Genomic DNA, 27386 nt, shown 5'->3' on the forward strand with positions numbered 1-27386 from the left:
TTTACAAAAAATATTTATTAAATTAACATTTCAGATTTAAAAAAAGAAAAAAGTTCCCAACACAGGTACAGATGTCCAGACTTTTGCCAATCAGTATGATAAAATCTTCCATTAATGGTCACAGTGGAAGGATTTGGGTGGACATCCTGGCAAACTAATGGATTTGGAACATGTGGAAATTTGATCTCAAGGGTTTTTTTGTGGTTTTTCATTGTTTTTTGGGGGAGGTGTGTGAGGAAAGTCTGGTTTCATATGAACGTTTCAGCAAACTGAAATACATAAATGTAAGTGCAAGTTAGAGCTGATCACCAGGAATATTTCAGCTCTCAACTCATCATCAAAAAATGCTCTGTATTACAACAGGCCAAACAAATAGCCATTTGGACAACAAATGCTCATCTGTGAGGGGATAAAGTGTGCAGACCCTGGAGACAGCAGACAGGTGACTTTATTTTCTGGATTGCCACCATGTTGGTTCATCTGCAAATATGCAACAAAACAACAGTCTCCCAAAGGCTGCTTGCCAGTTCCAGCCGGGGTAGTGAAATCAGTGCTGCTTCCTGAAAACTGCACAGCAGAGGAACAAAGAAAGAAGTATGGCAGAGAAAGCATTTTTTTTCCTCCTTTGTCCCATTCCAAGATACATGTTTGTAATGGTGAGCATATTCTAGCTATACGTAAATGAGAAAAGTCCACGATCCAAGCTCATGAGGAAGGGGGACTTTCTCACCATGCTCTTAGATACAACCACAAGTTTCACAGAGTCAAAAGTTTGCTTTCTCCCTAGAGTTTTACATTATTAACATGCAAAGGATCCCACTTTTCCCTAAAAGGATCAAAAAGATTATTAAAGATGTGCTGCACCTGCAGTTTATTACCATGCAGTCCATGCAAATGATTACATCTTGCAATGTTTAACTAGGAAGATGGAGGAATAATAGACTAGGAGAGAAAGATTCTCTAACTGGCAATATGGACATAAGAGTATAGGACTATGCTACACTTAGCAGCATGGAAATAAAAGGTGGGTGTCAAGCAAAGCTACTTTCAAGTTTGACAGTGTTGTATAGATACTTCCTGCTCCGCAACCCCAGGTTATTGGGGAGAAATGAGTCCCACGATACTGTAAGTGCATCCATAGATATTTACCCCTAAAGCAGTAAGATTCCATGAAAGCACAAGGTTGCAGACCTATGAATTCCTGCAGGTTGGAGAAAACTGTGGATTATCTTTCAGATAGGGATCTGAGCCGTTACTGTTTCTGCAATGCTTAACAATATTGACAGTAAAAGGATTCTTCTGAACATAACATTTTAAACAACAGCTTATACGAGAGCTGGAGGATGACAACAAAGATCGTGGTTTTATTAGAGTTACTACTACAATATGTTATTACCATTGCGAGAGCAGACCCGACGCCTGGCCAGAGGAGTTCGAACCTTTAAGGGTTCCATTATTCTGGGTGGCCTGAACAAACTTAAAAGCAGCAGCAATTTTCCTGTTAAGAGAAAATAACTGTTAATCTGTTATGGAGTGTGACATTGATTTTTTCACACCTCTGAAGAATAAATACAGTCCTGACAAAACCTGCCATGGAGCATGAACTGGTTCATCTGATGACCTTTCATTTTTCCACAGTATGACACATAGACAAGTTCACAGTGGTTACGTTAAAATAAAAATGAAACATCAACTGAGACAAAGCGTGCATTTCACATTTCACAGCTGGAACATGAGTTCATGCTTTTTCAGAGAGTGGGTAGAGACAGAAGATTTTTTTTTTATTGCTGTGGAACATTTATCTATGCCCATTAAAACTAGTCTTTCCATTATACGTTTGGAAAAACCAGAGTTCAAGATCCTTTGCTTGAAATATGGTTGAGAATGGCCTAGTATTTTGGGTTATAAATGCAATAGTGGTTATCCTATCATCACATGTAATTCATCTTTTACACCAGGTATGTATTCAGATGTCCAGAACATCATGACAACATTGTTTGCATAAGAGAAAAAAAGTGAAGCATACATTGGCTTCAATATGTCAGACTGATGCTTTCAGGAGAAAACGGATAGATACAGTGTTAACCTCATTTAAGTGTAATGTAACACAGTAGTATTTAAATACTATAACATACAATCTATAACTAGAGAATTACCTTACAATATTGCGTTTTCCTAGATACCTGAAATTTTGCAGACAAACCCTGAAAGATAAAACAACACATTTTATGCCTATTAATGGCTTCCTAATTATGAAAAAATACTGAATATTAGTGCCTCAAAGAGGCCTGTGGCATATGCACCTCCTAGTAAACAAACAGAAAGCAGCAGTTCCCAGCCTAGGGATGCACAAGATGTGGCACCACTTTCCACACCCTTGCTCCCTTTCTCCATTGTTGAAGATTCCTGCTTGGTTAGGAAACAAAGTCGAAGGCAAAGACTTGACTCCAAAAGCATTGCTTCTTCACCAGTTGAAGTTAAATAACTTGCATTTCACTTACAAGATGGTGAGGAAATTCTGAAAACAGCTACCTGCATGGATTCTGCAGCCACATATAGATTGGATTGAGCAAACCACCTTAGAGACATGACAAGCAGGTAATCCTACATTACGTGGCTTTTCTTATGGTTTGGAAGTTTTGGGGAGCTAAACACTTTTCTCAAGGGAAGAATAGAATCTCAACCCCAAATGGAGAAATGAAAATCTCTTTTAGGAGAGAAAAAGCATTATATGCCCCCTGTCCATGGAAACGATCAACATATTGGAGGATATGGATTTTACTAGTAATGTCTCATTACGACTTCAGAAGATTATGGCAAAATAATCTAAGATACAAGAGATATCTCAGCCTACTCCGCTTGGTGGACAAACCCAAAAAGAAATTATTTGCAGCAGTCACTTTAGTAAATCATCATTTAAGATAAAATCAGCCAACCACAAGATGAACTTACTCTAAAATGCTGAAAAAGTCCGTTATTTCTGAGAACGGTGCTCGCAACCAGTAGGAAATCAGTGCGTCTAAAGAGAGATATTAAAATATATTATGTATCTGTTACAGGGAATTAAACTTGACCCAAAGCCTGTGAAATACACTGATAATTATTCTAATTTAATGTTGGTTTGGATTCAGCATTCACGATATTTTACAACAGCATAAATTAGGTACTGAGCGCACATTTTCTTACCTTCTGAAATGGTTTTCATAATGTGAAGGAAACACATAAGAAGGCTTCTAGTTTCAGCTTGATCCAATTTGTCAAAACGAAGAGTTGATCCAATCAAAGACAAAGGTCTCATGATCTGTTGAATTGACAGCAGAGAGCCTTGTTAAGTGAAGTGATAGGTTTCTACCTCTAGTAACCGTTTTCAACATTTGCACATGTACCTTTTCACACGTGTCAGTTCTCTCACTGTTTTTTTCATTGGTACTTGGGTTAGATTCAAGACTTGCTAAGGAAGCTCTGGAGTCAGCATGGTTTGCTGCAGAGATAGCTATTGATGAAAAGGCTGTAAATGAAAGTCATAGCAAACATGCTAAACTAAAACATTAATGGATACAAAAACTAACAAGAAAAATGGAAAACTTAAAATGTGTCACATGCTGGATAGACATCAGTGCTTTGAACTTCCAATAGCAAAGCTATTGATGGGTATGTTTAGTACTGAAAACATGCAACAAGTTGAAGTAAAATGATTCAATTCGCCATTATTCATGGCATTAAAATGGCCTGTTGCATTCCATAAGGCCTGACCTAAAGCCATAAAAATCAGTGGAAAGATGCCCGTGCACTTCCCTGAATTCTGAAATGGGGTTTGGAGGAAGCAAACAATGTAAATTGCGTTTCTACCCTTCCATAAAGCCTGGAAAAGCTAAGGATACTTGCCTCCAAGAGACTTCAGGAGTTTTCAGGAGAAACCTTGGAACTATTCTTAAGTCAGGCAGAGACTGCAAGAATGAACTCAGGACAGGGATTTGTGAGAGCCTGAATACTGGCATCGTTCCAAAGCAGGAGAGTAAGTGAAGCAGTGGAAGAAGAGCAGCTTCACAAGAGAAATAAAAATCAATCCAAAAACACCCAAAGGGAAGAGAAACATTGCATACCATGTTTCCCTGAATATCGTATAAAATGGGTTAATGATATCCTCCATGAATACTAAGCAGAAAGCACGATGGATTGAGATACACAGAAATCTACCTGTGTGGGTGATCGATTTGTCATTTATACCTGCTATAGAGTTCAGAACATCTTTGGAAAAGGATGTGTCCACAGAGTTTGCATGTTTCATTGCTGTCTGGCTCTGAAATCCTCCGGCTGTGCTCAAGTCATCCCTAGATCCCTGTATTATGAAATAAACGGAACAAACTCCTGTAAATGATATCACTCATAACTTTCATAATGAGAGCACACCTGAGAGGCTTTTCATAGACACTGAGCTTGAAAACCTACTTTCAGTTGTTTAGACGTGACAGCCTTAAAAGATCAAGGCTTACTATAAGACGCTGAATAGTTACCTGCAATATGAAACTCTCTCATAACTGGAGTCATAAAGGACAGATGAAGTCTAACTGTGTTTGCTGCTTAAACACTAGCACAGCATTGGGAAGGGGGCATTAACTGCTGTTAGCAACGATCAGATGAAACAGGCTGGAAGGACTGAAAGACACCACACCCCTGCAGAAATCTGTTTCTAGTTTTTTAAAGCAGGGCTATAACACATATAATCTCTTAAGAAATAAACAAACATGCTCCTCCACATACGCAGTTTATACAGACATTTTCTGTGGTGGTTTTTCTATACCCCTTCCCTCCTTCAGCTACTTCTGTGCATTCCCTGTCCCTCCTGGTATAGTTCATGGTCCCTCTGTTGTACCGGTGAAACTGCTTGTGGGTCCATAATGTAACCCTGCAAAGAATCTGTGGGCGATGGGTGCTTTTCTTTACCACAATGTCTCCCCGCCACCTGCCAAGGGACCTGCCTGAGGACACAGTCCTCAGCCCCCAGCCTGCAGCACCAGGGCAGATGGCCTGGAAGGACTGGCTGGGGCTGCAAACCTCTCACTGAGTTTCCAGCCCCGGGACAGGCATGTCCTGGGTCTGTTCCAGGCCCACGGTCTGTACGCTGCCAGTACTTCTGGGGCCATGCAGGTGCTCTGCAAATCAAGACCTTGCAAACGAAACATTGCGGGTGCAAACAAATCACCATTTTCAGAACTGCATTTCATCAGCTAATTCGTGACCAACATAAACTTGGACCTCTTCCCACCAGATTGACTGGGTGAGACCTCAGTTTGATGCTTTCCGTATCCTGAAAAATCACATGAATTACCTGATTGGAAGTATTAATATTGAAAAGGAACATATCCTTCATGTAAATCCTTGGCATATTGTCCAAAAGCATTCCATAGAGTGGCATGTACAGGTTTGCTATTTGTGCCTGTTTTGCCTAAAAAATAAAAGATACAATACAATCCTGAAGAAACTAATTAACGTATACTAGTGGCTAAGGAAGCTTCATATATGTTTAACTACTGTATGAACAAGCAAATAAAGAAGAACAAACAAACAGTTTCTTTACCGGCTCTGCGTATCGATCATCAAATGAATGCTTTGCCATTAAGTTTTTAAGCACAGCCAAAGCTAAGTGTCTAATATCCTGGTCTTCTTGCAAGGCAAACCCAACCTCCCGCAGCAGTACTCCAATTAGAAAATGTTTACGGCAAAATTCATTGGTCAATGTGTACTCTGGAATATCTTGGAACAGAATGGACAAGAATGCTTAAATTAATATATCGGTTACATACCTCCCCCCCCCCTCCCCCCCCATTTTCCAAATTTACCATAACTTTTATTGATTTAAATCACCACTTGATTTAACCATCAAGTTAAACCTTGATCTTTTGATCTGACTGCCCCTTTCTGCTCCCTCACTTGTTAGAATGAATTAATCTCATATTATTTCTCGAAATCATGCATGTTTTACAATTTAATAATAAAAGACAATTTACATACACATTCCCAGATAAGAATCACAAATGTTTTGCACATAATAAGACTATTCATTTCTTTGAGGCACAGAGTCCAAATTGCTGTTCACATATTCTAGGTAGAAGAGTTCCAAACCACAGAGATTCCATTAATTCCGCTTTGGAAAATGGTAAATACTTTTTGCCTAAATCGGCCACAGCTCAGTGGTAGCAGTCAAAGTAAATCTTAAAGCTCTTGATGCACAATTCTGCTTACTCCTTATGCAGTCATTTTGTTCTTACCTGATGTTCGGTATTCCTGTGTTGATTCTGAAGGCGTCACAGGGTCTTCATTTTTATAAATATAAACCAAAAATAAGCAAAAATCATGCATTTTTTTTTACTTATTCAGCATAAAAATATATTTGCTTTGTATCTTTTTCTTATTTTTTAATTTGACTCGAATTTGAATGAAACAGCTTCTATTGTTAAAGAAAGCTATGAGTGTCAGAACTGAACTCACTTTTTGGTGCTGAAAACTGAAGCAAAAAGGAGACAAGGGCCCATAGTTTGAGATGCTGCTGCCTAGAGAGATGCTTCTGCCTTCCACTGAAAGATACCTTCCACTCTCATCCCAAGAGAACTCCCCAGAGTCCATGGAAAACTGTCAGAACTGGGAACTGTGCCCTGGGCTGAAATCCCAGCGCCCTTGAAACCCAGAGGAAAAGCACCCAGTACTGGGTATAGACCACAAAGTTAGGATGCAAATAACAGATTTGAGTGACGAGATGGAATGCACGGTGGCTGCTGGCTTTGGGGCATGGGCAGGGAGGATTCACTCCCATGGTAGAGTATAGGCAAAACCCGTTCATGCTTCTCTGGAAAACATGGGTTATACACAGTATTCCCTGCCTTGAGTAGCAGCTCAGGAGGTATTACTAACACATTCTGAAATGGGCCTCTCTTGCCTTGCCGCTCTAGGTAAAACACTGCAGCACGTGGTGGCTATGTGAAGTTCAGGCTCGCCAGAGACTAAGAAAGTAAACGCACTTGGGAGAAAAGGGCCATTACATGGGACCTGCCTGCAAATCCTAGAGATGCTCTGGAGGCAAAAGTACCGATGGCCTATTATCTGAGAGATCGATGCTTCCAAACCCCTGCTGCATGTCAGTTCAAATCTTCCCCACACAGGAGGGGCCGGCACATGGACAAGTCATACTCCTAACAGCAGCAGGAAAGCCTATTCCCAAACAGTAGAGTTTCACAATGCCCTTACCACTGCCTCAGCTTCTTTCCCTTCCTGCTGTACCTGTTCAACCCCTTCCGTCACTCACCACCTCCCAAGGCTACTGCAGCTTTAGTAATTAGTCCTCACAAATAGTCCAGTTCATTCACCTCAAAACTTCCAGCAAGAGTCACCTCCCACCACCTAACGGGGCTGTCAGGGGTTGCATTTATTTACAGGAATACTGAAATGATGTTATTTTTATCACACTGCTTAAGTACCACACTTGAAAAGCCATTTAGGGCTTCTGTATCTGATGGACAGATGTGGTACTTCAGAGAGTTAATTGTTATCTGCTCTTCGAACCTCCTGATAATTTGCCGTTGTACAAAAACCCTTTTGAGGTGGTGTCTTACCAGGAATGTTTGAAGACCGTATGGGCAGGCACAGAGGGATAAAGTGCTCATGGTGACAGACTTCTTGGAGAAAGTCAAATTTGAACTGATGTAAAGTCTGAAAAATCACAACAAGCAATGGCTCAGTTCACATTAAAACAGGGAAAATAATAAGACAGAGCTGCACTACTATTTACCTCTACGTCAAAATTCATACTCGCAGCCAACAATGAAACCTTACAGATTGTTATGTCAAGTTGCATGGATAATAAACATTTGAGTTTTGTCTCTTATCAAATGAACCCATCACAGTCAAACAAGCTTTTTGGATTCCTCAACTATGATTTTTTCATTGAAGATATACTCATAAATATAAGCTTGATCCAAGCTAAATATTTAAGTCATATTTAAAGCTACACTGGGTCTTTTGATGGTATATACTACAGCATATAATCATAGCAAAGCATCTTCTCCAGTTCACATACATTTGGGACTGTCATAATTATAATGCCTTTCTTCTTTTTTTTTTTTTTTTTTTTTAATTCTTTTTTTGGCAAGCAAATACAAAGTTTCAGCCACACAGGCCAGATCCAAAACTTAATGATAGTGATGAAAACTCCCTCTATTGATGCCAGTGAGTTCCAGCTCTGAGAGATTTGGGTACTATATAATATTGGTAATACTTCCAAGAAGCTATCCATGATCTTCTGAGGAGCCTTGCAACTACTTCAAGAATTTATCATTCCCACTATAATAACATGCTACTGGGATATAAAGATAATACAGGACATCCAATAATACATTTTTATTTCCATCTTCTCGGCTCACTGTTCTCAGTGGCAGAAAGCAGCCATTCAGGACTACCAATACGACACTGCATCCATCTAGGCCCAACACTTGCCCTAGCATTAGAAAGTACTTGTAAAGGTTTTTTCTTTGCCCTGTGCATAAGTTTGTCAGTCCTTAAAATTAAATTGTAGCATTTCTGCTGTCACCGTCAGGCTAAAATACCTGGAACATGCACTTTTCAGTCTGCCGAGTAGTGGATGGTGGGGAATTTCTCCCTGAAACATTTTATTGCTCTGTAGCACCTCATGAGGAATACAGCTGGACATGCAATTCAGGGTCTAATGGCAAATAAAGAAATGGAGCACCTGAAATGCGTTTCCCAAGAGGAACTGTGACATTTTGAGGGAACAACAATGAACTGAATTGTAATGAGATATTTCAACTTTTGAATAAATATTCTCGAAACAGCGTTTAAATATCAAAATATGGAGTACTGTGAGGGATGTTTCTGTGGAACAGAAATTATGGTGCTCATTCACAATTACAATAAATTCAAACTGCAATTTTGTAGGCTGACATACCCACAAACTGTTTATTCAAGCAGCAATATACATTGTTAAATTTTCTGGAGAGAGGTCAGATTGCAGTCTCATCTCAGCCTCTCTCTCCTTGAGGTCACAAATCTCTGATTTTATTTTGTGGCTATTGTTTCCATGTGTTTTTAAGCAAAGCCTGTTCCAGTGGTACATCTGTCTCAGCTCCGCAGTGATTCTGGTTCCACGCATCCTGGCGGATGGCTCTGGAGGGATGCTGGGCGCCTGGCAATGCGCACGCACTTACTGCCGAGGAGGTGCTAAGCTCTGCTCTGCACACGGACTAAGCTCAGGCTTTTCCACTGGCCATCAATTGGCTTTTTTAATTTAAACATCTGTTTCTGTGGTTGAATGTATTTAAGGAAGTTTGAAATGTGGAAACAATTTTCAGATTGCATAATATTATTTACAGAATTATAGACTTCAGGCTATGGCATTAATACTGAGAGACTCCATTCTACATCTGTTCCAGAGATCAGATGAAAGACCCAAGTGCAGCATGAAATTGGTTTCAGTAAAAAGCTCACTCGTTACCTACAAATGCCCAGATCATCACTAAAGAATTATAAAAAGTTAATGGACAAAAGTTTTGTAAGCTTTTTTGGGAAAGATGCGTCATTCAAAGTGCATATCTTGAATACATTCTGTTATTTATCATCTTATATGCTCTGGTATGATACCTCAGAAACCCAGCCACGGAAGAGAAAAAGCCAGTGACTCATCCTGATGGATGAAGAGTAAAGGAGTCAAGCTGAATAATTTGGGGATCTCTTGCAGTTTGAAATTTATTGTTCAAACTACAATACTGACTATTATAGGTATTTTAGAAGAAATTCAGGCTGCAGAGAATTTTCCCCATAGCAAGCCCAAACTAATTTGGAGCAGATCAGCCTTCTTGCATCATCAGTGAGGTAGGAGCATACTATTCATTCAAAGTAACTGAGATGTTACATTCTCACTTGAGTTTACACAATAGTAACTTGTTCATACGCTCTTACTTTTATCTCTTCAAAGAAAATTACTGTCAATTGCTGCTGATATTTATAGACCGAACCACAAGTGAACTCTCCAAAGAATCACAGCTTAAATGCAAAGAATTTCTGACCGGTCAGCCTTTTGCATGCTTTGGTCTGAGCAGTCTTTGCAGAGACTGCTCTCGCATGGCTCACTGAGTAGTTGTTTGGACACAGCAGAAAAGGGGAGAGATGGTTCAAACCTAAGAGGTTTTAACACATATTTACAGCAAATGTTTTCACTGACTTGAGTTCTGAGTATGGTGAAGCTATGGAATTGATCATAAATACTTTCAATATAAAAATATTCTGCTAGTGAGTCACTTCAGAAAAAACAAAAACAAATAAAAAAAAATAAAAATTATACCTTGCTATCTCCTGTTCCAAACATACTTATATAATTGTTGACCATCTTGAACACAAATCCACGATCCATAAATGTAAAACAGCGCTAAGAAAGGGGGGGAAAAATTATTATTATTATTTTATAGCCAAAAAAAGCAGTACATGGCCTTACTTACGTGGCTGTTTGCCTTGTGTGACCTATAAACTTGAATCATTTGCGCAGATGGTTAGTCTTACAGCAGGGCAAGGAAAAACAGGGAACTGGTGAATCTGGCTCGATTTTTTAATTTATTTTTTATAAATTGATCAAACTTTTCATTTTCACTGTGTTTACAGTCCAAACTAGTACGGTACACTAGGAGAAAGCTTATCTAATGAAAGTTATTCGTGTACTGTGACACTCAGTCACTAGATGTGGTACGTGATGGGAGCTGACCTGAGTATCTCCTTCAGTGACAGAGCAATGAGTCTTGAGGAATCAATCCAGCCACAATACTTGCTGTCCATGAGCTACGTGATCTCTCCAGGAGCAAATCTGACACTGCATTACTTTCCAACATGAACACTGCTCTAGCTGACAGATGGGGCTAAACAGCCAGAAGGTGTAAAGGTTTTTGAGGCCTTGGTGCAGTTACTGACATTTTTTCTTTGCAGACTCTGCCTACCAGAATAGGGAATGCAATTTTGAATTGCCCCCTTCTCTGGTGTTCCTGAGCCCTGCAAAACTAGCGAAGCCCTGAGCCTTCTGCCACACAGCATTCAAACATGGCTGCTGCCACCCCAGCCTGGAGAAAGCCATGCCATCTCTAACCTATGTCATTCCTTCTGGCAGACTAGATTTGAAAAGAAATGAAAACACAGCCATATGCCCTACGATATAACGCAACACTACTGTCTTCCCAGTTTAGCTGAGTCACACACAAAAATAGCATGCAAATCTGCAACAGCTCCGCAGGTGCAACACCACACAACTACTGCTTAAGTCCCTCCATCTACACTCCTGCCTCAAACCTGCGTCATCTTCCAAATGATGTAGTACTGTGGACAGATACTGCTTAATGTCAGTATGCCAACAGCAACTAGGGCTTCCATAAGGTATCAGCAACAGAGGCCAACACAGTGGACAGCAAGTTTATAATTTATTTCACCTATGTATGAAAGGAGAAAAATCCACCTTCAGTTTGTGGCTGTTTTGCTTATAATCTCACAGGAACATTCGATTGCTGGAATGCTGCTCTCTCCTAATGCTGTGCTTCAATTTGTCATAAAAGATTTGAGCCTGGGTTTCAGTGTGTACTACATACAGTATTCTGTACATCGTTAATGTACATCATTCTGTTAACGGAAAGTATGTGTGTCCAGTTTAAATCTAGATTAAGTATCTGGCCACACAACTTATTGAATGGCAATTTTCCCATGCTCCACAGCTAATTCAACGCTGGGAAAATAAGAATGATTGACAAATATTAGGACAAAGCCCTCGAACGCAACCCTTTTTGTTGACTTTTCCGAAGCACGCATGTATTTTCTTATATTTGGCAAATGAAAAGGCATTACAGAGTTAAAAAGGTAAGTTACATTATTTCACACAATACTTGCAATTTGCTTATTCTGGTTTGTAAAAGCTGCCCACTCTAGTTGTGATTAGGAAATATTAATCCACCCACAGTCATTCAGAGCTGTAGTATTTAAAGAAAAAATACCAGCTCAACTGTAACTACAGTTTCATTCCTTACCAAACTTTTTACCAATTGAATGTTGTGTAAGAATCTGCAAAATTTGAAAACTTGGGCTCTTTTAGAGAATAGACATAAATTAATCAGAATTGCTTTAAAGCAGACTCAGATAAAGCTTTTGCATTCTTCAAGAGTCAAGGGCATAGAAAACCTGAACTATAGGTCAACACTAAACTTGGAATTTGAGCCATCATTCACTCAAAATTGTTTTTATTCCCATTGACTAGACAAGAATAGTCTCGAGTTTGCATGGGGAAATAAGTGCACGTGTTGTAATGACAGAACATCTCACCTTAAGAAATTTGGCAGTGCTGTAGTTTGCATTCCTGGTTTCTTCGAGAGCATCTTTGTACTTCCAAACGACATGGTCTGCTAAAATCATCACAAGTGCATCCAGCTCAGTTTGAAATGATTCTGGAAACCTCTGAGTTCGAGAAACCTAAGCAGGGAATAGAGCATCACTTGAGAGCATACGATGTTGCACATTAAACCTGAAAATACAGAAATATTCCTAGAGTTCCATGGATCTATTCTGAGCATAAACCCCAAAAGGAAGAATCTGGCCCATAGGAAAGTGGGAAATCTTATCCTTAGATACCAGCACAAGTATACTAAGAGCATCTTTGATAATCACGTAGAAAAGAGGTCAAAGCACCAGTCTTCAGCTATGTAAAGTTTGCTCAAAGCAGAGATGATTTTCTAGATCATTTATTTGCTGTCTGGCATAACCACCTGTTGGGCAACCAGCAGAAATTAGAGAATTCCCATTCCATTCTAACCCACCAATTGCAAAGCTGATGCAACTGTATTTTGGCCCACCAGCTCTGTACAAGCAAGAATAGGTTTGAGCCTAGCAGGTAATATGTTTTTGTGAGTAAACCCAGTATTTTACAAAGTATATAATAGTGTTTCTTTTTCTGGCTTGTCAATAAAAAAAGTCCAAATATGTGTATTTCCCAGGATTCCACCTTTTATATTTTCCCTAAGAGACTGATTGCTTACTTACTTGAGATCCCATATACACTTACCTTTGTTTTGTTTGTATCAACCAAGTGCTGTGCCATTGATTTTAAGATAACTGCAAAGAAGAACCAGGAATGCTGCTCAAAAGAAGGAAAAAAGAGATTAGGAAAAATGATTATCTGATAAATATTTTACAATGCATTATCATTCCTTATAGATGGATATCAGTTCTCAGTAATGCACAATGATAAACTTCTATGTGACAAACAAATTAAAGAGCCTAAGTGCCATGTATTTGAGTAACATTGGATCATGTCCTTAAAAGAGCTGAAGCCATCTCTGGCACTTTGTCACTGTGTCTCCATGCAATAAGGAGCCCACAAACACACAAACACCACTCCTACAACCCTTCCGTTCCTGCTGAGCACTGTCTGCATTGTTTGTTTGCCGGTAACTGGCAGAAATGCACGATGCAGAGAACACCAGAGAACAGAAGCTGAGAATAAACTGTCTTGTTAGTTCCAGCAGATTGGTGATTTGGCCCAGAATAATATTCTTCAAATACCATTTGTAACAGGGAACAGGTAGGTTATCTGTATCCTCACGTATCTCAGGAGATATGTGAAACATACAATGATATGTGAAACAAATACACTCAAAAAGATAACAAATTGCAAAAAAAAAAACCCCAGAACAAATTCCACAAGTACTTTTGCATGGCCCAGGCTTCCTGCAAGCCAGCTTTTCTGCTTTTTCAGCCTATTTTTCCTATGCCAGTGGCTCAGCATAAAAAATAGGAACTGGTTCACTCTATATAAACAGTTGAACATATTTTTGCCACTGGGAACTCCCGAGCTGGACTGGCTAGCTCTTATACCATAACTGTCAGGCTCAGTGATGGGGCTTGCACATGTCTGAATTTCTTAGACCTGGTTTGATATGAGAAACCTCAGTCGTTCTCATTTTGGTCACCGTCAATCAAAGGCAGCAGCTGAAATCAGATATAAACATCCTACTTACAGATGAATATTATCCCTGCATCTTTCAAAATAAAAATTAAAGTATCATAAAAGTAATTGCTCATATCATATTGCGTAAGAATTAGGTTTCCGACTCAGACGGAGTTGGAACAGACAGAAGGAATTTTATTATGCAAACCACGGCATTCTGAGAAACATGTTTTGCTGAGAAACTGCAGCAAGTCTGGTAAGTCTGTTCTGTTGAATCACTGCAGGATGTGATTTGTGCAAGGCTCATATGGGGAAAGAGGAGAGGAGAAAGAGATGTGACAAGTGAGTTTCAGGCAGAAAAACAGTAGTAAAATTGCAAATGTGCTAATTCAAGCTATCATTCACCTTTAAAACCTGTTTCACTGTTACTTGGTCATTTAACTTCAGAAGACCAGTCATATTCTTGGCCAGCTCCTCGTGAACAGTCCTTTCTTCAAATGATTTGGTCCTAAACACATACTGAAAAAGAAAGGAAGAATAAAGATGATAAAAATGTACATTACAACAAATATAAAAAACTTCAGTAGGAGAAGATAAATTATTTATACACCACTAACAGCTGACAATCTTTGCTGCCAAAATATCTTGACTGAACAATACATTCACATAAAGTTTAATTCCCCGAGCAGTGATGGCACAACACTGCTCCCCTACAAAATCCCGGTTTTAAACACAACTTATTTCAGCTTATTGTGAACCAAGAGGAATGTCTGCTTAAAATCAGTGCTCTAATTTATTTTTGTCAACAGGGCATAGTATCCTGACACTTCTAAACTGCCTTTCAAACCATTTCACCAAGGGGAAAAAAAAGAATAAGCAAGCAGAGGAAGTATGGAGGGTTTTTCACCCACCTAGTCAGAGCCACCTTTCATTTTGTCCTTTCTTCCAGTGGCAACAGCTAGTCAGAGCTGGTAACAGCTCTTCACCCTGAAAGGTGTGGAGCACCCACGTGGAGCTGACAGAAGGGGAAAACTATACCTTTTTTAGAAATCAAGCCCTCAAGAGAGGAATTTATCTATCAAGTTGCTCAGAACTCATAAATCTAGTTACGAGTTTTATTCAACATTTTAAGCTAATAATTTGGTACTGGGATCCCTTACTCCTTCCCTCAAACAAGAGCTCTGCCAGTGCATCAGTTGGGATGAAATACCTTTTCAATTCAACCAGGTAGTTAAAGGAAAGGAATATCACTTGAAAATATCTTATTAATATTCAGCCTTGTTTTCAGCGCAGATGCCATAAGCTTCTCCCTATGCAGTTTGACACTTCTGGGTCCAGTTATTTGAGTCAGTGCAATTTTGCATTATTATTGCATCTGAGTGACTCACAATTCTCAACTTACTTATTCCCAAAACAGCATTTCTAAAGTAGATATTCATTTCCTTACAGATAGATAAAAGAGATTAACAGTTATTGGCTTCTGACTGCTGCTGGAAATGGGACAACAGGCTAAATGGACTTTTGGTGTGGCCTAATAATCATCTGTTATTTCAAAGATATTTAGCCACAATAGGTGCCTACTGCAATTTTGAAAAGTTATTGAGTAGAAGAGGTGTTAATACCCATTTAATTAACTACCTTTAAATGTTACATAGGTTATTTATTTTGGAGCCTGAACAGTTCTGCTGGACCTCAGCAGAATTCCTGTGCTTAAATCAGAGTACTTGAGACTAAAATTTGACTACTAAGAAGCTGCAGTGCATCACCTGTAAACACATACTTTCATGAAGTATGAAAGTAAATCCACACCATGGAAATATCAGTCAACATTTTTCAACACTGAAATTAAAACCCTTTTCCCATTCAATAACCTAACTCCTACCATATTTTCATTATTCTACCCATGAACAAGCTGAAGTTTCAGAGTTAATCAATAATTTATTTTTCACTTTATTCCTAAAGTTAATTTAAAAAAACCCCAACAAACCAACCCCCAACGTATGTCACATATATTAGAAAAAGTGAAAAAAAATTTAACCCCCTTAAATGATGTTCATTTGTCTATTAATTTTTCTGTCCATGCCAGTAAAAGCAGTCAATGTACTCTACTTAAAAACATGTTTCTTCATAAAATTCTCAGCTTTTAAAGCTATTACCCAAATATACTATCGATGAGATACTTGCTGACCAATAGCATTATTTATACTCATTTAATGGATATTCAATTGATACAGATAACAAGGAGATCATCTTTAAAGAGGCCGCTCCTTTGGCTTTTTACGTAATGCTACAGCTTGCCTGGAACCAAGCTCCATACACAGAATGTATTCATATATATTTTATATAACCTCTTCTTCAAAACAATAATGGATGAAAAAAGCTGAGTAAACATGGAACAGTTACAAGAATCTGAACTCCACAGATGAGAAAAGAATTTAGGTACAACAGCACACGGAAAGACACAGGATCTTGAAACTAAAATAACGACTTAAGAAAATAATCAAAAGCTTAGTTAAAAAGCTATAGCTTCCTAAGAAACATGCAGCCATCATGCAACCATGAAAAGCACCCAGAAGTACCTCTTCCATAAAAATTACCACTTGGGGATCCTTTTCAACTACAATGATGGCAACCCTGTACATGTATAATACAGATGGCCAGATATTTTCAAGTGATAAATCTCATCACAGTCAAGAGGAATGCTGCAAACTGCGGGCAAACTACATTAAGTGTCTCCCACTAGTAACTATCTAGCTGAAGTTTCATGATTTTTCATGTATTTACCTCCCTGTTCCATCCTCTCAAACCCTGCAAGGTGGGAAATTCTCTGTTTAACGCCATTTCACTAAGACTGACACTAAGCCTACGCTCCTAGAAGCTCAGAAGCGCATTTCACTAGGTCTTGCCTCTAAAATGTAAGCTCTAGTCATCAGCTGACTATGGGAAATTGTTCCTCCCACATCCCAGTACCCTTTAAGAACGCACTGCAGCTTCCTCCTCCTGTGCTTGCTCAACTTGGTGTGTCCTACGGAAAGCAAACTGCACCACGCAGAGGAAACATGAGCAGCCCTTTGACGTCCTCAAAGGAGTAAGGTTGCGAGCCAGGACACAGCCAGGTTTGGTGGGGAAGGACACTCTATGGAGAGTCCCTGCTCTACAGGATGCCCTTAAAGCACAGAGAGGCAGTGTAATTTGTTCAAGGTGACGCAAGAAACTTATGGCAGAGGAGGAGAATTGAGTCACAGCTTCTTCCAAAGAGTCATCCAGCCTATGAGTGGCAGAGAGCTATGATGCAAATGCAGAGAAAGGTACAGACAAGTACAGCTCAGCATAAACAGGAAAAAACCCCACAAAACTCAAAACCAACCTCCCCACATAAAATAGTTAACAATATAAGAGCAATCATACCGTCACGTAAGAATTAATGCAGTTGTCTAGTTGTTCTTCATGGCACTTGGCAACAATGTTAGTAAGAACCCTGCAAGATAAAAAATAAATAAATATTGAGCTGTTTTGTGTCATAAGGCAGAGAAAGTCTATCTGATGCATCACATTGTTCTGTTATTGTAACCTCATTTAAAACAGTCCATGAGGGATGTGATACGAATGATGAATAGCGCGTGCAGAAACTGTCCCACTGGATAAAAACAGTCAATCCTTGGGCCCTCCGCTTGCATGGATTGTGCTATTAAATATGCATTCATCTAAAAAAATGAACTCAGTTTTAATGATTATAACTGTACCAACATTACAACAAAAGAAAACTATTATCTAACTGAAGCTTATACAGACCTTGGATGATTATGAATAAGAAAAATTAGAGTATGCTAATGAAACAGAGAGACAAGAGCCTCTTTCTCTGGGAATGCTACTGGTCAGGTTCTCTCAGATCTTGGTAATTCTGTAAAGTTCTGATACTTTGTTTATGACGGCAGTGTTAATCAAAGACAAACACAAGCCTAGGCTCAAGACTGAGCATGTCCCTCTCCTGTGCCTCGGACTCAGCCCCAGCCTGAGTGCCCAAGCACCCAGGAACACGAGGCCAAGCACAGCACCCTCTCGTACTGCGCAGCAGGGACAGGCTGACACTTGGTGCAACCACAGATGCTTTGAACTTATGCAGATCAGCTTGGTGACGGGCAACAGGAAGAAAATTGCCTGGGTCGTGCTGGCACCCACTCTCACAACTTGAGCTTCTACTACCAGCAGAGATGGCACTACTTGAGACCCAGTATTTCAGCAAATTCTTCTCTTCAATTTATACCTGGGCCATCTTGGTTTGAGATCATCCTGTTTCAGAAAACACAAGACTGAGCAAGAAGTATTCTTCAACTTAAACATGATTATTGGGATCTCATTTTTTCAGGATACTTAATATAGAAAAGACTGTGCAGTTTTATAATCTTATTTTTTGGTTAAAAGAACGGGAAGGGAACAGGTCATGATTCTCAAATGTCAAGAATTAGTGAACCCTATCTCAAATTCAGGGGTATGCATAATAACAGTATGACTAAAATGGATTATTAATGTCTGTGGTGTAGTCATTTTGACTAGCTTGATGATTTGAGTATTTTCTACCAATTCTTATTCTTATTATTGGATTCAAAAGCTTTGTAACTCTTTTAAGTCAGTATTTTTCATTTATCTCATTTGTTGCTGTTAGTAAGAGAAGTGAAACTTGCAGCAAAACACAAAAGCTGTGACAAAATTAGTTGTGCCCATTCTGACCCTTCAGCCTTTATTCTGATTTTAAAATGGAAACAAGTTCTGGCAAAGATGAGACAGACAAATGATGACATGACTGGGCCCCCAGACGAGTAAATAGCCATGAGAGAATATAAAAGGAATAATATTTTCTCCCCAACACATAAGCCAATCTATGCTCTCATTCTGTTGTTGTTGCTTTTAATATGTTCAACACAAGCTGCTTCAAGCTATTCAGAACAAAATACAATGTGTGTATATATAGGACACATCAATGAATGGCACACACAGCAGACGTGCGTATTCCCGTTGACATCAACTCTGCCAGCACAAAAGCTACCACACATACATGAAAAACACTGAGAGTCCTTCTTTTATGTTTTTTTGGCCAGGTGGGTGCATAGGCAAAATCTGAAGCATGAAAAAATTATCAACCTTCCATTTTTTCCATCTAAATATTAAAACTATTTTTTAAACAGTTGCTTCTTCTATAGCAATTTTTTTCCAGTCAGTTAACCAATACTGAAATTCTAGCCTGGGACAAAATTCTTCATTCTCTCTATCTAACATCAGTTGATTTGTTGGCCATAAAGGGGTCCTGAACAAAGGTCTGACTGCCTCTCCTCCTTTAAAAATAGCATGCAATGATGAAATCACACATGTTTACAAGAAAAGGTGCCTAGGTGTGGTAAAACTGGACTTTGCCCTGCAAGGTGCCATGATTCTTTGATAAAGAATATTGAAACTCTAGTTTTCCAAGGCTAAGATGACGAATTCTGCTTCCTTGGTCCTTTAAGTTTTCCTAATTAATCTTCCTCAGGAACTAATTCTGAGGAACAATCTGTGGAAAGCAAGAAAATATACTGACAGCAGATTAGTCTAACAGGGTTGCTGAGGACAGTTGTAATTTTTTCCTACTAGTTGTACTGTATTGTTTAGCTACTGGCAGAAGTACAACAAAAACACCACTATGGCCAAAAGAAAATGCAATGCAACTTTCTGCCCGCCTGCAGAGACCAATAATAATATCTGCATTTTTTTTTTCCTGCTGCCCTGATTAACAGCATCAATAAAGACAATTTCATTATGTGAGGGGTGAGAGACTCAGCAAATCATTCCAGCTGTTTGCCTGCTCACTGGAAAATGCTTCCATTGCTCTTCAGTTATTGCTGATATACTCTAATTAAAAAATGCCCCAGAACAGTGTGATCTGGTTGTTTAACTCTGCATTGGATGCTGCAAGATGCTAAGCTTCCTATGCTGAACTCCACTTCCTCAGACCCAAACATAAACCAAAATTGATATCCAGCGTTGTTAGGAATCACTTAGCTCCTTAAGAATGAGACCTTTACCTACGACTGCCTCAGGGTACAGAGACACGTCCACCATGGTCAATGATTTCCTGGTTGGTATCAGTCAGCCACAAGATACCACACGCTTCCATGCGCTGTTTGCAGAGCCCTGTGTTAAGGGGGAAGCAGGCATTCTCACCTACTAAAGTCTAAATGTCACAGTCAGCCTTCGTAAGAGCAGTTATAATTGGACTAACATCTACATTTGCAATCTAGAGTGGATTCTTTTCCTCATACGGAAAATATTCAGATACCTGGTCACAGCTGTTGTAACCTCATCATCACTGTTTTGCACCAAAACCCAGAAGAGCTGATTCAGGACTACAGGAAGAAAATTCATAATTACATGGATCTTCTCAATCCTCAGCAAATTCTGTAATGGACGCAAGAAAGAAAATGAGAGATTTCCAATACGATCAATGAAAGCTGATTACTTGTTTTCCTGCTTCAGCAGGCAAAATGCAGTGCAGCGACTGGTGTAATAGCAGTAGGAAAACAGGACAACTAAGTAAAGGACTGGTTCTTCACAGGTATTAGTGATTTATAAATAAAAGCCACAAAAGGAAAATTACCTGGTTATATTGCATAGTCGATCTCTTGTTGCATACAACATTGTCTCTATTTTCCAACAAAATTACTGAAATATTTTTAAAAGATAAACTACAAACAGCAAATAAAGAACAGTGCAATTCTGGTAGTTTAGATAACTGACTGACTGTCTAGAAAGTTGCAAAGCTTTCATGGATTCCTAAACTTTGTCCAAGATGCTCAATGGCTTCCCAAAAATTAATAGTTAAGGACTTCATTCTGTCAAGGCATCACCTCTAAATAACACTGATGCTTTGATTTTTGAAAACATCCCTTAATAATTTCTTTAAATCAAAATGGTACTTAAAAACAAAAGCAACCACTTTCAGGTCTGTCTTCATCTATCAACAAAGTAGTAGCCACCTCTAGGGACTTGCCCAGTGGACTGCCATGATTTATTGGAACTTATTGTTTGCTTATTAAAGCAAAAATCTCTTCCCAAGCAGCTTTATAAAATCTGATTAAGGTACACTCAAACAGTAAAACATTAACATTGTTAATGTTTTCAAGGAAGGGTGAAGTATCTACATGACGGTAACGTCTAAACCCCAAAACATCTATTAGATTTTACAGACTGCTAAAAGGAAAAAGAATAAGTCAGTCACATGTACGATATTTTAGAGCTAGTACTGTGGAACAGTGCCACAGCTACCCTTCAGTCTTCTTGCTTATCCTCCTGTTAAAGTTCAGTAAGCAGATTGCAAAGTGAGAACTCTGAATTTCACCATTCACAAACAGGTAAAGAATCGCGGCCCTACATTTACCTGCCGCTTTCCTAATTTGCTTGTTATACTCCTCCTTTCTCATAGCTTTTGACCTCTATGGAATAGTCACATTTAAGGCAGTTCTTGCTTATTCATCTCTGCAGAAAGGGCATGTTCTTTCTAATTTCAGAACTTGACAGGCAACAAGCACCCTTGATTTATACATGCAAAATACCCTACACAGGCCTTTGGAGAGCATCCAGGTTGTTGAAGTGAAAGTAGAAGCGCCAAGCAGAACATAAGCATACAATGTATCTAAGGCAAGAGAGGACTAGCAGGAACACTGCGGCTCTAAAGGCCACAGCTCCTTTCCTGGACATTCCCAGAGCGCCAGAGCAACATTCCAGCATCCTTGCACAGGATCTGGCGCTTGGCATGGGCTGGGTTGTCAAAGTTGATGGGGGAGATGCAGCAGCCATGCTCCAAATGAGAAGGGATGGGAGACAGCTCTGTGACCAGTCATGCATCTGTCCCATCAAGTAAGTCTAACTGGAGTTGTCATGGACCCATTGCTCCTGGTAAGTCTATGCCATGTTTAGAATTGTGCAGTGATGGATCATTTGAGAGAAAGCTCTAAATATCATTTTATAGCACAGCTTATGTTGCAGGTTACTTTACCTTACAACAATTGATAAAGTTTGAGGTAGGAGGCTGGGATAGATCCTTTTCCCTTTCTTGGCACTGATGGAAAAAGTTATTCAGGTATGGATCCTAAAAACGATAACCATTCACATTAACGTACATTACAGAAAGGATGAGACTTCAGCTCCATAAATTGGTTAGAGCAATCACCTGTGATACCAAAGAACACACTCGGTCCTTACTGCCTTAGACATCAGACACACAAAGACAGATCAATTTATTTAATCCAATCCATTGGCCAGCACAGCTCGCTACAACTTATTTCTAGGTGCTTTGATCACTTTTTTTCAGTGTTATAAGCAATTAATTTTTTACTCACAATCTAAGGGATTTCAGTGGCCAGATTGTTTTGTCTTACTGGTGCTCACAATAAATCTCCTTGCTGTTTAGACTGATATTCCACAATTGTTCTGTTGGTATAATCTTAAACACTTTATATTTTTCCTTAAAGTCTGTATTCCATCATTGTCATCTTGCCCTTCTACATGCAAATAAACTTTAAATGTTAGAGAAAGAAATTCATGCAAGATTTTAAAACATCTTTCAGACATTCCTTGACATTTTTGTTTGTAAGCAGGTAACAGAGCTAGGAGGAAATTCAGCTTACCTGAGTATTTACTGTCGATACAACAAAAGTAGAGACTTTGAAAAGTGGTTTCCCACTATCTACCCATTTTACATCACAGCCGATCTGCTATTAAAACAAACAAGAAAAAAATACATTTTCTCACTTATTTCCCACTTCATCATTTCCTACACATCAAATTTTCACAGCATAGGTTTGCACATGTATGTGCATGAACCGTGCTGGCTACTGTACTTTCACAACAGCAGATTTACTGCAATACAAAACCACTTTTCAGCACACGCCCATGATCGTTATCATTAAAGGGACCAGATCAGTGCCCCACCTTGTCCTCATGACAACAGTAAAACAAACACAAGGAGGCAGAAATAATCCAAACTGGACAGGATCACTGGGGAAAATATGATATCATACCACAAAACTGGAGAATGAATCATGATAGTGGATCACATCAGCTGGAGAATGAATGTCACACAGCCTGAATTTGTGAAAGGAATTCTTTTTGACCACTCTCATTCACATTTTGGAGAAGTTAGGTATAATATTGTAGCATACACAGTTATAAAATACACTTTTTCCATATACACTTGTGAATCGGCAACATACAACTCTCAGTCCAGTACTACACAGGTTAGTTTATATACTCAATGATATGCACACGAATATTCTAAAACAGATACCTTATTTATGATTTACACTTCCAGGTAAGTGCAAATGCAAATCTGATCTCATGTAAAACACCTGCAAATAAATGCTCTGTGCCATGTGAATAATATGAAAGTATGAATTAGTACCTTTCCACTAGTTGGTTCTTGAAGGCTCAAATAATTGGGAGGCAGACTGCTTGCCACTGGCACGTTGTGTTCTTGGGAAGCTAACTGGGCATCTTTCAACAAAGGAAGCCATGCGTATCCCACTGTGCACATGAACAAATCAATATCACTCTTCGGAAAAACAAGTTTCTCAAGTTCAAAGGAAGACAATAATATCCAGCCAGAAATTCTGCAATCCTTATTTGAATGTACATCATTTATATTTATAATTGAAAGTAATTCTACTACAGGTACCTGGTGTTTCCAGAGCCTCTTTCTTTTTGGCATTAGCTTTTGCATTTATGTCACAGGTGACATGATAAAATGAAAACAGAATGTGGTGTTTCTTATGGAGTTGAGTGGGAAGTTCAATTTTCACCTGAAATGTAAAATGTTACACCTCACTTTAGTTTAAAATTCGATTAAACCAGGCATCAGAGATGGTCTAAATGAGCGACATCTCTCTTTACACAGAGGTCTAAGTACAGCCTGCCTTTACTGGCTAATGTTTGTCTGCATGGGTAATAGATGATCTCTTAAGGAAACTGTTTAGGATGATCACCCATTGCTATTACTTAAAGCAGCTCTTTTTCTCTCTATCTCGTGAATGAATATTTGCATTTATGATGAAAGAGCGTAAAATGAAAGAGGACAGAACTAAAGAGTGATGGACCCTGCCTGGAAGCGATCACCTGCACTCTAGCAGCCATAAATAGCCATCACCATTCTCATGTTTTCAGGATGACCAAACCAAAAACTAAAATGACATCTCTGCTACTGCTTCATCATCATTTCATGGCAAAGACCAAGAAATAAAGGCTAACATGAAAATAAACTTTTATTTATGATTTCTGCTCAGTCCCATATCATGTTATCTGTGAATCCCTAAAGATTGGGTTTGATTATTAATTGGTTAATTCCAATTAACCTATTGGAATAAAAATACAAAGTAATCAGAACATGTTACCATAGGAACTAATAAAAAAGACCCCTCACCCTTGTGACCTGTGATAAAGTTTATCCAAGCTAATTCTATGCTTAAGGTTTAGAAATTGCTGGTAAATACTTCCAGTGTTAAATCAGCTTATGGGTAAGAATCTAATACTATAAACATAGATATGAAATGGGCATTCAGACATGGAGATTAAGACAACTTTCTTGATAACATACTACATTTTTTTAAAGACTGCACTTGCTGTTCTAGGAACATTTAGGACAGGTGCACATGTCTTCCAGCCAAATCAGCTATTAAGATCTGAATTCAGATCTTTGTTCAAGTTTAAAGTAATCTGCCCAAACCAGATGGCTCACTAGCATCACGTGGAAGACATTTTCAGATGTGTTAAAACCCAAAACACTGCTTGCAAAGGAGTAGCAGAGGGTTCAAGATCGCTGAAGATGCAATGCTTTAAGTTCCACCTCAGCTCCTAAACACGAATCTTAAAATTGATACTTCACATGTAGTTGTACATTATCTGCTGGACTTGCCCCTGACATTTTATCAAAGTGAATTTTAATTGAAAAAGGCAGTTTTTCCAAGATCAAGCCAACAGTTTGGAAAATGCTGGCTATATGCTAACGCTGTTTGCCAGCCTTATCACTACACATAAAGCAGCAGTGGAAAATCCAGAACAGACACGTGACATTCACAGGCCATCACACACACTAGTCTCTCAAAGGGTGAAATTAAGTTCACCTGCAGAAAGCCTGGGAGTCAATACTTGGTATTGGTGAAAGGTAAAGATGCATATGCGACTAACATTGGGCAGAGGCCAACGTATGAACTTTATTCTATAGCTGCATCCTCAAAAGCACCAGCTAAGTGTCTTGCTGCAGCCACTGTACATTCCGTTTAGACCACTGGATCAATAAAAATGCCCCAATGTAGATCTTATATCTCAGAGAGGAATTTGTTCTGACATTTGGCTCCACCCTTCATTATAATGTTTACTGTTTCCATTAAATTCAGAGATGCAGCTGGACCCTTAATGTAATCCAGACATGCATTTTAGAGACTTACTGTTCCTAATTAATTCTACAGCATCTTAACTGTACTCAGAATATCTTACAAAAGGATTTGCTGAGTTGATTTAAAGAAAAAAACCCAAAATGTGAGACTATGTAAATCTACGTAACACAGGCCTATCCAGATACATAAGCAATTGTAACAGAGAAATATCTGTAAAGAATACTTCTGTCTCAGTGGCAAACATGTGGGATTGGCAGACATTTAATGAAAGAAAGAGCAGACTGACCTCATCATAGAAATCAGGATTCTGGGAATGATGCAGCACAGCGGTGTAGGCTGCCGTTGTAAATAATGGTCCACCTGGCTTCCCATAAATACACTGATAAAAATAACATGCTTTAATTACATTGTGAAATTCTGCTGATGATATTAGTCTTGGTATATCTAATATGTATGTACATTGAAAACAATATCATGAAAGATTGATAATTACTTTGATCAAATATTAAAAGAAATATTTTAAGCGCTCAAACCAGCAATTTTTTTATACACACTTCCAGTAAAAGTCCATTGATTCTGTGAAAATCGCCCTACACTCTACTAAGCATTGCAGGCTCCTTAGACTTCCTTGCTGTTATCAATTTCAGGCATTTCTGCAAAAAGCTTTACAAAAGCTATTTCACTTTTATGCAGTTCAATAAACAATACAATGCCTTTTCTGAGTTTTCAGTGTTACAAAAGCTACTCCAGTTAACAATCTCCTTGCTGGCAGAGACCAGTCTGGAGGCTCTTGATTATTGAGTGACGGCAACTTTATTTAATGGTGGGGAAACTACAGTACAACACTATGCAATAGCCCTTGGTCAATAGCAAAATTAAGAATTAAGTCTAAGATTCTTCTAATTTTGTGCCTCTCTCTTCAATCAAGTGTCCTGAGCTCAGTGAGAAATGTAGGGTAAATGGTAAAGTTTAGAGTAAGCAAGTTGCGCTGTAAAAAATGGTGAAGTTTTCTAATATTGTCTTCTTTCCCCTCCACCAGTCAGAAAGCTGGCAGTGCAAAATGGCACTGTGAGCTGGAATCAGTATGACCAGCTGGGATCAAACAGAACCACAGTGCCTATGTAGAAGGATGCATGACAACATTCAATCTTTAATGACCTCAGAAAAATTGTTCTCTGAATATACTCTTGTTGGGGCTCACCTTCAGTGGCTTCGCTCCTTCTTCATCAGAGCTTTTAAATTCAATGCACACTGTTATATTCCGTGCCTGAAAAGACAGGAACATATTAAAGCTTAGATCAGAAATGGGGTACACTTAAAAACACAGTAGTACTCAAGTTTCATTTAAGAACTACAAATATTATCCAGATTTATTTTATCTGCACACATAATTTCATTAAAATACAGCCCTTCTGAAAATTGTGAAAAAGCTGTTACCACATTATCTCTCTCTGATTCACTGATACAACTTAATTTTAATCCATAGATTCATTTCATTAAAATTGTACCAATGTTTTATGATTGCACAAATTGAAAAAGATCAAAAGCCAAGGCGGTGACTCGCATCACCATTTCCCCCTCCTTTATGATGAGTACCCTTCATTTTATGAGAGCTCATGCAGTACACTACGACACCATGTTGGCCTGAACTGGTCACATACTGTACCTTGTTGAAGTATTTTTGGCTGTCGTATTTGAGGTGTTTTGGATATATGTATATTTGGTTCTTGTATACTCTGTAAGGTCGAGAATATTTTGTTGATTCCTGTACAAACTCCTCAATTTCCACAGTAGGTTGATGCTCCTTTATGTCATTAAATGGCTTGATTGGAATAAAAGACGAAGTTACACAGTCTTCAAAAGAACAGAAAAGAAAACCATCACATATTATGTTTGTTTTTACAGTCTTGCTACTAAGAATAAGTACTATTGAGATGGAACAAGTAAAACCCTGCCTTAAATTGCATTCATTTTACCTCAGAACAATTACAATG

The 27386-nt window shown here is 38.8% G+C and overlaps 1 protein-coding gene across 11 annotated transcripts in view; it reads right to left on the reverse strand.

Moving 5' to 3' along the window:
• Positions 1 to 27386, reverse strand: part of DOCK10 (dedicator of cytokinesis 10) — a 162696-nt gene that overhangs the window by 25210 nt on the left and 110100 nt on the right. For 9 of the 11 annotated variants that reach the window (XM_075761024.1, XM_075761023.1, XM_075761019.1 and 6 more), the window contains 23 exons: positions 27059 to 27246; positions 26594 to 26659; positions 25679 to 25771; positions 23679 to 23802; positions 23406 to 23527; positions 22633 to 22719; positions 22002 to 22094; positions 20286 to 20404; positions 17384 to 17453; positions 14381 to 14494; positions 13091 to 13162; positions 12355 to 12501; positions 10349 to 10432; positions 7608 to 7704; positions 6270 to 6314; positions 5579 to 5754; positions 5330 to 5446; positions 4228 to 4339; positions 3387 to 3508; positions 3187 to 3301; positions 2953 to 3019; positions 2157 to 2204; positions 1397 to 1498 (listed from right to left, as the gene is read on the reverse strand). In XM_075761024.1, the coding sequence (XP_075617139.1) occupies positions 1397 to 1498; positions 2157 to 2204; positions 2953 to 3019; positions 3187 to 3301; positions 3387 to 3508; positions 4228 to 4339; positions 5330 to 5446; positions 5579 to 5754; positions 6270 to 6314; positions 7608 to 7704; positions 10349 to 10432; positions 12355 to 12501; positions 13091 to 13162; positions 14381 to 14494; positions 17384 to 17453; positions 20286 to 20404; positions 22002 to 22094; positions 22633 to 22719; positions 23406 to 23527; positions 23679 to 23802; positions 25679 to 25771; positions 26594 to 26659; positions 27059 to 27246 (2380 nt within the window). The remainder of the gene's footprint in view (positions 1 to 1396; positions 1499 to 2156; positions 2205 to 2952; positions 3020 to 3186; positions 3302 to 3386; positions 3509 to 4227; positions 4340 to 5329; positions 5447 to 5578; positions 5755 to 6269; positions 6315 to 7607; positions 7705 to 10348; positions 10433 to 12354; positions 12502 to 13090; positions 13163 to 14380; positions 14495 to 17383; positions 17454 to 20285; positions 20405 to 22001; positions 22095 to 22632; positions 22720 to 23405; positions 23528 to 23678; positions 23803 to 25678; positions 25772 to 26593; positions 26660 to 27058; positions 27247 to 27386) is intronic. The other 2 variants (XM_075761021.1, XM_075761020.1) reach the window with 2 other exon arrangements.

The sequence above is a fragment of the Balearica regulorum genome, chromosome 9 (genome assembly GCF_011004875.1).
Source record: "Balearica regulorum gibbericeps isolate bBalReg1 chromosome 9, bBalReg1.pri, whole genome shotgun sequence".
NCBI classification, from domain to species: domain Eukaryota; kingdom Metazoa; phylum Chordata; class Aves; order Gruiformes; family Gruidae; genus Balearica; species Balearica regulorum.